This window comes from Copadichromis virginalis, linkage group LG7, assembly GCF_057382275.1.
Source record: "Copadichromis virginalis isolate Kocher_CV1m ecotype Utaka linkage group LG7, C_Virginalis_male_GT1.1, whole genome shotgun sequence".
NCBI classification, from domain to species: domain Eukaryota; kingdom Metazoa; phylum Chordata; class Actinopteri; order Cichliformes; family Cichlidae; genus Copadichromis; species Copadichromis virginalis.
The window spans coordinates 11,067,200-11,081,365 of NC_140624.1; the positions used below are offsets into that span (position 1 = coordinate 11,067,200).

At 40.1% G+C, this 14,166-nt stretch overlaps 2 protein-coding genes across 2 annotated transcripts; one reads left to right on the top strand and one right to left on the bottom strand.

Moving 5' to 3' along the window:
- Window positions 1-163: 163 nt before the first annotated feature.
- LOC146704503 (uncharacterized) lies at window positions 164-5,532 on the top strand. The gene is made up of 8 exons (XM_085465262.1): window positions 164-316; window positions 410-728; window positions 815-1,212; window positions 1,294-1,590; window positions 1,672-1,848; window positions 1,937-2,041; window positions 5,280-5,371; window positions 5,457-5,532. Exons 1-8 carry the CDS (start codon window positions 179-181, stop codon window positions 5,530-5,532), a joined length of 1,602 nt encoding a protein of 533 aa, XP_085321388.1. The 5' UTR covers window positions 164-178.
- A 204-nt stretch (window positions 5,533-5,736) lies between these two features.
- dnaja2b (DnaJ heat shock protein family (Hsp40) member A2b) lies at window positions 5,737-12,792 on the bottom strand. Its single transcript, XM_085461681.1, has 9 exons — window positions 12,627-12,792; window positions 11,676-11,735; window positions 11,106-11,332; window positions 10,942-11,022; window positions 10,693-10,826; window positions 10,384-10,580; window positions 10,095-10,239; window positions 7,876-8,003; window positions 5,737-7,788 (listed from the first exon to the last, which is right to left on the bottom strand). Exons 1-9 carry the CDS (start codon window positions 12,702-12,704, stop codon window positions 7,600-7,602), a joined length of 1,239 nt encoding a protein of 412 aa, XP_085317807.1. The 5' UTR covers window positions 12,705-12,792; the 3' UTR covers window positions 5,737-7,599.
- Window positions 12,793-14,166: the final 1,374 nt, after the last annotated feature.

Sequence of the window (14,166 nt, forward strand, 5' to 3'; positions counted from 1 at the left end):
TTGATTTCCATCATTTCTCCACTTCATTATCTTCTTTCCTGTTTCCTCGACAGACAATCATCATCAAGTTCCTTTGAGGAATGGCTGTATTAAAAGGCTGCATCAAATTCATGCTTGGTTGCAGGCACACAGTGGTACTCAGAGCCCTCTACAGCAAACTAACCCTGAACCACAACTGATGGCCCAGCTCAAAGTGCAGGCCTACAGAGAATGGTCCCAACTTCTCCTGGAAGACTGTGCCCTGCTTCTTCTAACCCATCTAAGAGAACTTCAGGAAGTCCAAGCTTCTGCTTTACTGCAAGCGATGATGGATGGGGTGAGTCGAGGCAATCACAACATACAAGTCAAAGCAAGAAAACCTACAAAAGGCTGTAATGTTAATAGTGGTGCATCTTGTCTCTTTGTTTAGAATGCACAGCTTCTCCAGGCTTTGCAGGATAAATATAAATCTGAATTTCAAGCTCAGTGCTTTAGCAACCTGCTCCACCTCCTGATCTCAGATGCTCCCCTTAGTTCAGGCTCTGTGTTAAATCCTTATCCAAACTTTACTGAAACCAGCAGCAGCAAGCAAATCATAGTTCAGTCCTCTTACACTGGACAGGCAGAAGTCCAAAACATGAGTGGGGGATCAGCTGAAGCTGAGACGGTTGATTCAAGCAAAAGCAGCAACGGTGTAGTGAATGAAGTCCAAAATGCGGATGGGACTTACAAACACGATTTCTGTTCAGGTATTAAAAACATTTAATAACTAATTATCCTAATAAAATAACATTTTCCTAAAACTGTGGGAATAATATGCTTTGAACTCCAACAGGTTGTGGAGCAGTCATGGAGGACCTGCCCTACTTGGAGATCCTGTGTGTGTCAGATGCTCGTGAGGGTCTTGCTGCAGATGGAGGAGCCAAAGAGGAAGCAGAGGGCAGTGAATTAAAGAGCCCCCAGAGCTGTGAGAAACAGGGCTCTTTAATCACCCTCGCCTGGAGCAAACCACCAGAGGATGACATAGACAGCGCAGCAGAGCCTGCAGATGGGTGTACAGGACAGATTCAGGATGGTGCAAGAAGTCTGAAGACGCAAGCACGGCCTACACAATGTGATGTGTCAGATCAAGAGAGAGGTGGAGAAGAGCTGAAACCTACTGGGTTGAAGTCTGGTACTCCAGATCACTGTGACACACAGTCTGCAAACCAGCAGTGCAGCACAGTAGAAGAGGTACTTCATAAGAGTGTAGCAGAACGTAATTCACTGTGACTGTCACTGAACTCATGTGTTCACTTTCTGAATTCTTATTAGCTGGCCTTCAGTAACAGACAAACAGCCGATCAACCAAATGAAGGAGAAGCTGTATTTGAATGTGGCTTACAAACACATGCTTTGGTGGCAGAGAGCAAGGAAGCCGCACAGCCACACCCTATGGCTGATTCCTCTGAAGCTAACCCACATGCAGACGACTTCTGCTATGGGACATGCAAGGACATAACTAATGCTGACAGGGTTGTGACTGAGGTGGAAACAGAGTCCAAGCAGTGGGACATGACAGACCCTGAACTTGATTGCTATAAGGAGCAGAAATACTGTCCAGAAGAAACAGTAAGAGTAGTCTTGACATATTCTGGTTAGATCGGTTCTCATTTAAAACATACAACCAGCTATTTTCCCACCATGTTCCAGGTAGACTATAGCCTGTCAGAGTGTAAGCCAAAGAAGGAAGCTTCTCTGATGGAGAGAGAACGAGTGAGCGAACCGGTGTCTGCAATGGAGAGAGAGAGGACAATGCGCAACCTAGTGGACATGCAAAGAAAAGTTGAACAAAGGCAACAGAGAGACAGAGAGAGGCAACTGCTCAGGGTGAGACAAGGTGTAGAGAGGGACACTGCATGCTCATGACTCAGAAATGAAAGCAGAATTGATGTTACATTGTTAGCATGTCTTTCAGGTTCAGGAGCGCCTGTCAATCATCCAGAACAGAAAGGCAGAGGAAGACCTGCTTGGCCTGAAACACACAGACAGGATAAAGCACCTTACTCAAGATCTACCACTGGTAACCCAGATAGCAAGGAGACATTGAACAGATGTTGATTTTCCATCTGAACCATCAGAATCGTCAGGATTGAAATGTTAACACAAAACCAATGTTGAAACAACATTGAAATACTGATGAAACCTGACACTGACATTGAAATAACATTGATTCACTGTTGTTCTGTCATCGTTGATTGTTGATCTATTTATAGTTGACAAGGTGACAACAATCACGTTGAAAAACCAATGATTTATGGTTGAGCGGGAAATTGAAGCTGCCACCACTTGGACTATTCCATAGCACCCCTCTCAGTGGTACATCCCTCCAGGTAACCATTGTCTTGTACAGTAGAGCGGGACATTCGATTTACTCTCAGCGGAATTGACCGGAGAAGGCATCAGTTCATGCACTGCACTGGCCTGCACCACGATTAGTATAAGGTAAGAATGAATGAATTTTCTTCTATTCGTTATTTCCACGGTCGCATTTGAATAACAGTAAAAAAAAACTGGTTAATGTACAGTTTCGGACAAAATGTGGGAGCCCGAAATCGTGTCTATTACAATCCGGCAACAAGTAAATTGCACTGCGAACAAAGTCTATCAACAAAGAAAACATTTTCGTTTCATACTTTTCTGTTATATTCCCTTACAAAACTAGCGTTAACGCTTCGAGGGTTCCTTTGTTCTTGCCGTCGCCTCGGCGCTTGACCCAGACTTTCACTCTGTAGTTGCTTTTTAGCATAGTACTACAAAAAAATTGTAAATCTGTGATATATGATTGATAAACGTAAAGGTAACTGTATAAATGTGTTCAATGACTTTGTTACTTTTAATGATTGGTGAGCACCCGCTTCGATTCGCACTCAATTCAAACTTTACGTTGCACGCTCACCTAACTTTACGTTGCACGCTCACCTAACTTTACGTTGCACGCTCACCTAACTTTACGTTGCACGCTCACCTAACTTTACGTTGCACGCTCACCTAACTTTACGTTGCACGCTCACCTAACTTTACGTTGCACGCTCACCTAACTTTACGTTGCACGCTCACCTACCTTGCGTTTGCACCTTTTGTCCACACGTAAACTGTGTTTTCATTAACTGAAAACTGAGGCTATGTCCACACGTACACGGGTATTTTTGAAAACTGAGATTTTCCGTTTTAAAAAATAATCCCGTCCACACGTAAAGGCAGAAATGAAGGAAAACGCTGCTAGGAACATGCCAAAGCCATTCACACATAATTCACGCACTGGTGATGGCAAGCTACATATACAAATATCAAATATATGTGAGTTAGAACAACTTATACTTGAATGCAGAATGTTACACCGTCACTTATGGATATATTAATTTTTTGCCTCTCACTGCTTAAGCCATTAATCTTTCTAGAATTGTTTTTTTTTTTTTAAACAGATGCGACCTCACAAAAGATATTAACTATGCTGTCAGACCTGACGAGAGCTGTGAACGAACTGCGTGATGAGGTCAGAGCCATCCGCAATACCGGCTGCAATGATTCGGTAGATGCTGGGGTACTGCCTCTGGATTTGCCCTTGCACAACATGGAGGAGCTAAACAATGCAGAGGCAGCTCTTCAATCAATAGAGGCAAATAAGGCAATGGTAAGTATATAAAGTTTATGTACACTTTGTAACTATAAAGTGTAATAGCTGTGATTTAAATACATAACAACGGCCTGTTGATTAAACACACAAGCACTTGCATACACATTTAAGACATGAGACACGCTAATTCCATCTATTGAAATGTGTCTATAGGTGAGACGCCTTGCCTTGATTGGAGGGACCACACTGGAGGTGCGAGTCCGCCGTGTAATGGCTTATGCCATTACAAACGAGCTGGCCTCGTTACTAAACTGGGCAGGGAAAAAAACCAAGGACCAGACAAAGCAAAAAAGGGCATTTAAAGATACAGCGCTCTGCAAATGCATATTTGGTAAGTTTTACCGTTTTTTTGCTATATTACTTTGTCTTTCTTAATAACAAGACTTTCATGTCCGGTTAATCTGGAGATGGAGTCTTTGGTCTTTGGCTTGTTTAGTCCTCGGGTTGTAGTTTGTACAGCCCAAGGACCCCATGTTTATTTTGTTTTAAAGGATACACGGCACACTATGCTAAGACTTATCACTTTTTCCGCTCATAGCTCTTTGGGAATCAAATGCAGCAGTTTGCAGATTTACGCCTGGTGACTTTCATGTTTATCAGCCTAGGAGTTTACATACTTTCTCCCCGCTGAAGACAGTTACAGTGGGGCAAAAAAGTATTTATCATGTGCTATAACATGAGCTTATTCATGTGCTCTAATTCACTTTTTTTGTTTGTGTGTGTGTGTGTGTGTGTGTGTGTGTGTGTGTGTGTGTGTGTGTGTGTGTGTGTGTATTTTTGTCCTAGATGGTCTGACGCAGCAGTTAGGGGCAAACTCTATGTCCGAGTTTGTCTTTGCACAAGCAGTGCAGAAATGGCTCCGGTACGCCCCAGATCGTTTGGGTGGTGCAGGACGCACATCATGCATCCCCATCCCGAAGTAAAAAATTACAAATTTATGTTAAACATAAATGTAAATAGAAAACTGTGTTTTAATAAAGTATTTAGCAAACGAAACATATGCCTATTGACCTTTTTTTGTTTATTTTTTTTCTCTGTTACATCACATGCAATGCTTTCTTATTTTAGGATAATAATATTGACATGATACATCGTGAGACTTTTGTTTTTTATAAAGGGTGTCCAATTTGAGGAATAAGTACAATTATGTGTTTAGGTGGTTTAAGTATTGATGGAAACATGCAGTAGTTTAGTATTGGTTAAAATACCTATAAAGAGAGGTAGATTTCCAGTCATGATTTAACTGTTGTTTTAATAAAAAGCAACTGTGCGAAAGAGGTGGAAAATCAACATCATAGCTCAACAGTGTTTCAATATCAGAATCTGACATTGTTTCAATGTCAACAGTATTAGAAAATACAACGTTGAATCAATGTCAGGTTTCAACATTGATTCAACATCAAAACCTGACGTTGTTTCAACATTAAAAACGGGTGCAAGAGTGACGTTAGGTCAACGTCACACTTCAATGTTGATTCAATGACACAGCCTGATATTGACTCAACAGTGTTTCAATGTTTCCTTGCTATCTGGGAAGTACATATTGAGGAACTGTATACTTAAAAAAACCCTCAAAAACAATGAATTAGCATGCTATCTTATCATCATATTGTCTACTTTTTAGGAAGATAAGAACAAGCAGAAGACTGTTGTGAAAGAGCGTCTGGAGCAACTCAGAAGAGAGCGCTCTTATGTCATGCAGTCTAAAAGAGATAGGTAAATGACACCCTCTTGAATCTGCCAGTCAACACCAAATTAATATTGACCGCATTTATTTCAACACTATTTTTTAATCCTTTAGAAATACCACAGGGTTTAAAGAACTCCTGGGTCCAGTTGCCCTCCAGAGCAGAGACACGGAGGATGCAGAAGACTGAGTCACAACACAATCACAAAAATACCAACAAATGTACGCTTTTCTTATTTTGAATATATTGAGGCACCAATTGTCTAATGTGTTTAGGTTTAATGGTGCAGATTTTCTATCAGCAGTATTTCCTTTTGTTCGGGGTTGTAACAAAACTTATACAGAATGCTCAGAAACCAGTACAGGTTGTACATATGAAAACAGAACAGCTCAATGAACTTGCAGTCATTTATTGTACAGTTTAATCATAATCTCGACAACCATAAGCATCAACAATAATGTAATTTACCAATGACCCTTGTGTACAGACTATCCCGTGGGCTAAATTAAATACACAATGAGTCACAGAGGTGCGTGATAACAGTCTACAGTGGCTCCATTAACTTCTCTTCATCTGAACATAACATTTATTACCATTATGTAAGAAAAAAAGTTGTGGCTAAAGAAAGACACTGCTGTTGACTCTGAATGCACCTGTGGAGTAGGACTGTATTTATTTACAGGTATATGGGGGTGGGACTCTTATAACATGTTGAGGGACAAAGGTTTGGCTAACAAGAATAGGGAGATATGTATAACATAGAGGGTTTGGTGCAGGCTCAGTGGTTTTCCTGCAAGCCAGGAGAACTTCTCAGTCCTGGTGAGAATAAAACTGTCCATGTGGGGAAGATTCTCAGCAAATAAACATTTTTTTCTCCTTCCCTAACTTTATATAATATCCACTCGCACTGCAGTCCAATATAAAGCAGGAATACCTACCACCCTAATAAGCCGGAACATTCCACAGCAGCTCCCACACACTGAGCCACTGCATAACACACATACAAGTAGTATACAAGTTTGACCTCCACTCAAATGAACACAAAACTTCAAGTTCAGAGGTCTCAAACACACTAACCCCCCGCTTCAGACATGCAATTGTTTCCATTAATCAACTGAACTTGTCGGCTTCATGTCTGAACATTGATCGTCTCTCTTCAATAATGGCAAGACTGTGAATGTGCATGTGTCTTGAATCAGTAACGACTGTAATTGGAAGAGTTGTATATGATGCTTTTTTCCTGATCCAGAAGAGAAATGTTTGTCCCTGGGTGGATGTGTTAGGGGAAGGGTACAGCTCTCCAAGGAGCACCATGCAGTACAAATACAGAACCTGCCCCTTTTTACACTATTGGAGAGAACTAAACATTCGAAAATTTACTTGTCTTCAATTAAAGAACCTTAACTAAAGTGCTATACATCTGCACAGCATAATTTTCTCACTTTAAAGATTAATGAATGTTATCTCTGTCTGAATGTCTGAAAAGGGGCTTATCATTCACACCTACATAGACAAAAACAGCTTACATATGAGAGAAAAACAAAACAAAAAACAAATGTGCCTGGCAGGCAGGTAACTTTAGTCAGGCCTTTAATATGTGTGTGTGGCAGCTAGGAACTGAACAGAACCAGCAAATCCCATTTTCAAAATATGACACGTATAATCAGGTTAGCGCTGATGGGAGCAGGGCACTTTAATAGTGGTGACACACTGAAATCGAAACACCTGTGGTGCCAGATGTTTATGTAATGTCTGGACCCTAGTTTTACACGGGCAAGCTCTTTAGCAAACGGCAGCATGCGCTTGTGTGTAAAAGATTTTAAACTATATTTTTTACAAGACAGTCAACAAAAATTGAATTTTATACATTGCCTTTCATTATAGGAAAGACGAGTCTAAACATTTAGGATGAAAACAAAGGGATCTAAATCATGTTAATTCAATAAACCTCTGAAAATGGGGCCACCTTCCTGCTGCTGGCTTTGAAGAGCACTACTGTTCATAAACATAAAATGATCATAACACATCCAGGATCACTGTCTTATGGGCACCATGGAGCTGAACGAAGGGGGGGGAATTTTGTGTGAGACTAAAAAACAAAAAACAAAAAAGAAATTATATATATATATATATATATTCTCTTTTTCATGTGAGTCTTGAGAGGAGGAAAATGTATGAGTCGCAAATCTTGAATGGTGTTAGCAATGGGACTTTTGTGTTTTTATGCTTCTATGTGTGTGCAAGTCTGTAGTCTTTCTATTGGTGTGCGCACTGCACTCCTGGGCCATGATGACCGCCTTCCTCATCAGAACTATCATTGTAGGCCTCTCTCCTGGCTCCGCTTCCTGAACCTTGACTTCTGTCAAAATCTGTTAGGTCAACTTCCTCGGCATCTGCTGCAATAACGGGAGTCTCCGCACGGGCAGGCAGCAAGCACTCGAGTTCCTGAAAGAAGACAAACATCCATCACGACATTGTATTCACTCTAACATTTTGCGAGTTGTGATTTTTGTTTTCTCTATTGCAACTCACATTCAGCTTTTCAGGGTTAATCCAATTGTTTTCAGGGAACTGGACCTCAAACTTAATGTAAAGATCTCCCTTCTCAAATGGATTTCTGTACTGAGGCATCCCCTCTCCTTTCACCACTCGAATGCAGCCTGCCACAAACACACAAAGGAGAAACGGCACACAGATTCAACAACAATTGTACACTAGAGTGCGAGGTCTATGTGCTCTCCAACAGAGTCTAAATATAAGATGGATCTAGCCACAGTGATATCATCCACTGACATCATCTCTCGCACTGAGCATTATCACAGTTGCTGTGTTAGTGAGGTATTGATCCGACAGTGAAACCAGGGGACACAGTAAACCCTAGGGACTTGTCAACCACAAGGTAGGCTTGCCCTAAACCATACTGTGATTTATGGTCCTTTCAAATCTGATAGGTAGGGGTGCAACGATACACAAAATTCACGGTTCGGTTCGATACTTTGGTGTCACGGTTCGATATTTTTTCGATACAAAAAAAATGTTCATGCTTTTTTAATTTGTCATTTATTAAAATTATAAATATATATTTGAACTCAAACGTACAGTTTTTTAATTTAATGTTGCTGAAACAACAAAGGGATAAAATAATAAATCTGATCGAGAAATCACTCATCTTTGGAAAAGAGAGTTTATTACAGAGAAATGGCTCTTTCCAAAATAAAAGCTATACTATACGCTTCTTCTGGGCTATATTCTCAGCAGCATATTAAACATATCAGGTCCCCATAAGGAGAATCACGTGCTAACGGCTGTCTAAATGACTCGGGTAAAGTTTGTAGCATGTGTGCTTGTTGTTTTTGTCTGCTTCCACTTGTCTTTGCACTATGGTGATGTCGGCGTAAATGTGCAGTCATATTCATTTTGTTCCCACTAGTGCTGTCAGCGTTAATCTGAAATGACGTTAACGCCACAACACGGCAAATCTCCGTTAATGAGCAAACTGCGCTAACGCAGTAGTTCCCACCCATGTAATTGAGCATTGCGTGGCACATCCGACATACTGTTTTACTTTTGTCCATGACGCGCTTGCCTTCAGGGTCATACTTCACATGAAGACCAAAATAGTTCCAAAGGCCAGATCTGAATGAGGGTGGGGGAGGTTCAATTTGCCATGTTGTAACGAGCTTAGCTTCTGTCTTGCTAGCTTGCGCTGCACTCAGTGGATCTGCGCTCGACAGTGCAGCCTAGGCGGAGTAGTCGAACGCAGATCCACTGAGCTGTCAACACAGACAGCATCGTCAGAAGAAAAGTTGATAAAATAAATTAAAAATTTTGCATTGTTCGATACATATGCGTACCAAACGGAAAGCACTGTATCGAACAGTTCAATATCGATACGAGTATCGTTGCACCCCTACTGATAGGGTCTAATATTTTCACATTTAAAATTTTTTAAAAATAATGAATGGTTAAAAGTAAGATTTGAAACTAGAGACACCAAAAGAAAACCTAAAACAAAACAACTTTATCACAAATTTCATAGCTCAACTTCGCTAATTGGTTGATTTCCTAATATAAACAGGCTTCTTTTTGGGAACAAGTGACGTCGCCCCCTGCTGCCCATTAGACAAAATTAGTTATACTATACATCAGCATTTCGACTTTTCTGACATGGAAGCTACATCTATCTTTTATATACAGCCTGTGGTTTCCATATTTATTCTGAACCTGGAATTTATAATATAATATAATATAAACTATGGTGCAAGTTGTCAAAATTGTCATGCAAACGATATTTTAAGACTTAGATTATACATGTGTCTGTGCTTATCATACATGCTAATGCCACAGTTTTAACTCAAATGCAGTTTTATAGTTACATGTTTATTTAGAAAACTAGTGTTAGATTTTACATTGTTAAGTTTGAAATGTCCCAAAAAAGTATATGTATTCTCAACAACTTGAAACAATGACAGCTTTTTCACAAGACAGTTAATTATATAGCACAACCTTGAGAAATTACCAGAAAATTCTACAACACCAAGGTGACTTGTTAAAACAATCTAATTTTGTTTTCAATTTGGTTCACATTAGATGTTTATATTCTCTCTTTTATGCTGTCCTAAAAATAAATGCTGGCACCAACACTTGCAGTAAAACATAAGTATTCATCCAATAAATTTCCTTCTGTCCAACCAAAAAAGAAAGAATGTCATAACAGAAAAAATAAATTAAAGTAAAGGGAAGATGTTTACCTGGCTCAATGACCTTTCCAGGTGGGTATTTAACAAGCAACTGACGTCCGTCGAGGTGTGTGACTGTGAACTGGAAGCCGCACAGAGCCTCAACCAGGCCGATACGATGAACCATGTGAAGATCGCTGCCATCACGGCGGAAATCCTATTTGAGATATAAAACCCATATTTGTTGCTTAGGTTCATTACATCAAATCGCTTGGATAAATGTAGACTTTATTCATTATCCAAGTTATTCTATTATTAAAAACAGTTTTGTAATCAATAGGAGCTGTCTGTTTTGGGGTACCTCATGTTCTTTCTCTTGCAGCACCAGAACTATATCTCCTGGTTCCATGCCTGGTGCTTGGTCAGCTTCTCCAGTGAATGTGATCTTCTGTCCATGTCTCATGCCTTTGTCCACGTGAACTTCAAGAACCTTAGTCTCCTTACAGACTTTATGACCCTCACACTTTCTGCAGCGGTCCTTTTCATTTATCACTTCACCTGGACAACAACCACACACACAGAATAGAAGACCTCAGAGAGCTGTTTTGCTGCGGTTTGTACATTAACTTTGTTTTTAATGTCAGTTTGCAGGTGTGTGGGGATACATTACCCTCCCCATTGCAATCTGTGCAGACTGACTGCATCTGCTGAACCATTCCTGGGGCCAGCTGTCTAATCATGATTCTCATGCCCCGTCCTCTGCATGCTACACACTTCTGCACAGCTCCTGCCTTACCACCCTGACTAAAAGCCAACAGTAAAGTATCAGCATTATTATCCATTTAGAGCAACTGCAAATCATTCATCAGACAGCCTTAAAACTACAAATCAATATAATTTTAACAAAAAGGAAACTCACCCATTACAGGCACTACACAGCACATTCTTACTGAGCTGCAGTTTTGTGGTTTTACCATTGTACAAGTCTTCAAGAGAAACCCTGTAACAACACGATTTGTAAGTACACATACTGCATTACATATGCACCATCCACTGAAGCATCCATCAAACAACAACACTTACTTCAGCGGGTGTACCATATCATCTCCTCTCCTCCTGCCTCCATTGCGTCCTCTTCCTTGTCCCCCCATGAACCCAAACAGTCCTCCACCAAAAATGTGAGAAAAGATATCCTCCATGCCAGGTCCTCCTCCTCCTCCCTCCCGTAAGCCTTGCTCTCCATAGCGGTCATAAAGCTCCTTTTTTTCTGGGTTTGTCAATACCTCATATGCAAAACTTATCTCTTTAAACTGGAAAATGAACAAAGCACAATCAGACAGGTTGAACTGGTGCATGAAGAAAATAAATTCAGTGCACCTCAACAACAGTTCCCTTTTACAAAGCACAAAGGACTTAAAAGAGGCTTTAAGATTTGAGTCATAGAGAAATAAATATATTTTTAAAAAGCATTCTTCTCTAGTGGAAAGCCTGTGTCACATTTTGTACTCTAATCTGTGCCTAGGAGTAATCCTCAAAGCACTGGGCTATGTGATCATTATAAATGGAGGCGACATCATTTCTGCATGCCCAATTGTTGATCAACTGAGCATCCTTTGGTGCTGTTGCTAACACTACTGTTTTGGTGCATCATACCTTGTCTCCAGCTTCAGGGTTCTTGTCAGGGTGGTACTCTTTGGCCAATTTGCGGTAGGCCTGTAATAAACCAAAAAAAATAAAAAATATCAGCGTGAAGAAAGCTGGGTCACAGACCTAAGCTCATGTGCCTGTAGCAAGACGCTTCAATTAGCTTGCTGTCTAAAACAACAGGATATAGTCAAGATCATGGTTGCATGTAACATGTCAGAAACTCAACAACACTGCTTCCAAATAGTCAGCTTTTGACTTGCCAGCGTTATTTTGAATCCCGATAGACGGAAATACAAGGTCTTTATTACGAGACAAAAATAAGATGAATACACAAGCTGTATAAGTTGTGTTATGTCGGGTTTTGCAGAGGACGCAGCAGTTGTCAAATATGAGCCATTAGCATCTGCTTGATGTTTGAATGGATTTTAAAGGGAATAACGCCTGGACGTTGGCTAATGTAGCTGCACGAATGGTGGCATGAACGTTAGCTTGTGACCATCACACACGTTGTTTATAGCGTTGCCTAACATCAATACTGATAAGCATGATCAAGTATTACACTGGGGTTGGCAGTTTATTAAGCTAAGTGTCTCGTTTAGCGAGTGTTGTTTCGTTACTGAGTTGGTGGGGACTATTTGCTGGAATTTAGCATTAGTAGCCGGCAAGCTATCACACTCGTGTTTACCAGTGTTATCTCTGTTTTCAAAGAGACTAACTTCATCCTTATCACGTATTTAGAAACACTTATAAGCAATCATTTAATGCCAATGTGTCGCTTAAATTATGTTTAAAAGTCCGGTGATGTATCCCGCTGTTATCCAGCTCATTTTACTGGCTAAGCTAGCTAAACATCCATTAGCTTGTTTGTAGGCCACATTTGCTCTGGTGACCTCTCTTCCTCTTTTTTCAATTTTGTTTGAACTCCAAGACATTCATTTCACTGTAGCATTTACGTACCTTTTTAAGTTCATTTTCAGACGCAGACGGCGAAACTCCGAGGATGTCGTACAATTTAGTATCCACAACGCCCGACATGACGCTAACCGGCAACTACAGAGAGACCTTCTCCAGAGGAGGTTCAGCTGTGCGACGATACGCGGATCTACCGGCTGGGACTGTCCGGACTTTTGCCAGAAGCAGCACAGACAAACACCCCATGACAAAAAGATGCTGAAACATGGCACATACTTATTATTCCAAAACAAATACATTTTCGTTTAATTTGTATGATATACGTGTAATTAATGACCGATTTTGTGTGTGTTTACAAAAAAAAAAAATACATTAGGGACTGTGTTAATCTGTTACAAAACATTGTTTAAAGCATGAAAGTCACACTTTCCACATTGGTAATCTGGTTAAAAATATGTCCCAGAAGATACATTTTCCGGACTTATTATATGTTATGGTTATTTTCTTTTGGAACTTTGAGTGTACCATAATACCACCACGCTCAACAGCTCTAAGCCTTGCAGTCTTTATTTAAGCTGAGCCTATGCTTAATAGCTGTTAGGCTGACACAACATAAATGTAATTTTAACAAGATCACTGATCAAATATCAGTCAGTGTGAAGATTTTCCATCCTTTCATGCATTTTCTTCTGCTTTTACTAGACTTAAATCTTAATAACTACAAGTGGCTCTAAGCCTGATAACGTTTTCTTCTTCTTCTTTTAAAAAAGAAGCCAGTAAACAAACAACGAAAGTCCAGACTATATATACAAGAAACCACGAGCAAAAAGAACTTATGGAGCATACTGCACAAAGGAACCGAAAACATGAGCTTTGGCACAGGAATGACTACCTGCACAACACAAGAAGGAAACCATAACACATGCTGACCAAGTACTCTTGCATTTGACATAATGCAGACTATCCCTCTCCTTTCTTCTGTATATTTATCTCATTCTATATGCACACATAAACCAGTCCATGCAATGGTATGATAAATATAAAAGAAACTGAGTTACTAGACAGATTGGTGTGCAGCATATTTCCTCAACCGTGGCTTTTAAATTGCCTTAAGAGCAGAATAAAGAAAGCTTGTATGAGAGTAACTCGTTCATTCATAATAAACTAAAGCAAAACTAAACATTTTTCAGCAATAAAACCTAAACTGAAACAAGCATACTGAAACAAGTGACTCCACCCTGTGATACAGCTCCACGGTGCAGCTTAAGACAAAATATAATTAATGAATATTCAGACCCGTAACCCTACACAGTGGGAATTCATGTGCAGGTAGAACAGGGACATGTTCAGGTGTGAGTTTTCGTAAAAAAATCAAGCCAGAAAAGACAGTCCCTGCACTTGTCGCTTACTTTACGTGCACAACTAAATAATTTTCCTGCAATATTAAATAAATGCTCATGTATGCATTATTGCATTCTTCACCCCAGTTTTAAACTTAAAGTGTTTATTTTCATAAAGAAAAAAAAATGTTTGAGAGCATGGATGTGAATGTTAAATGTTGCTGCAGTGCTTGATGACAGCAAAT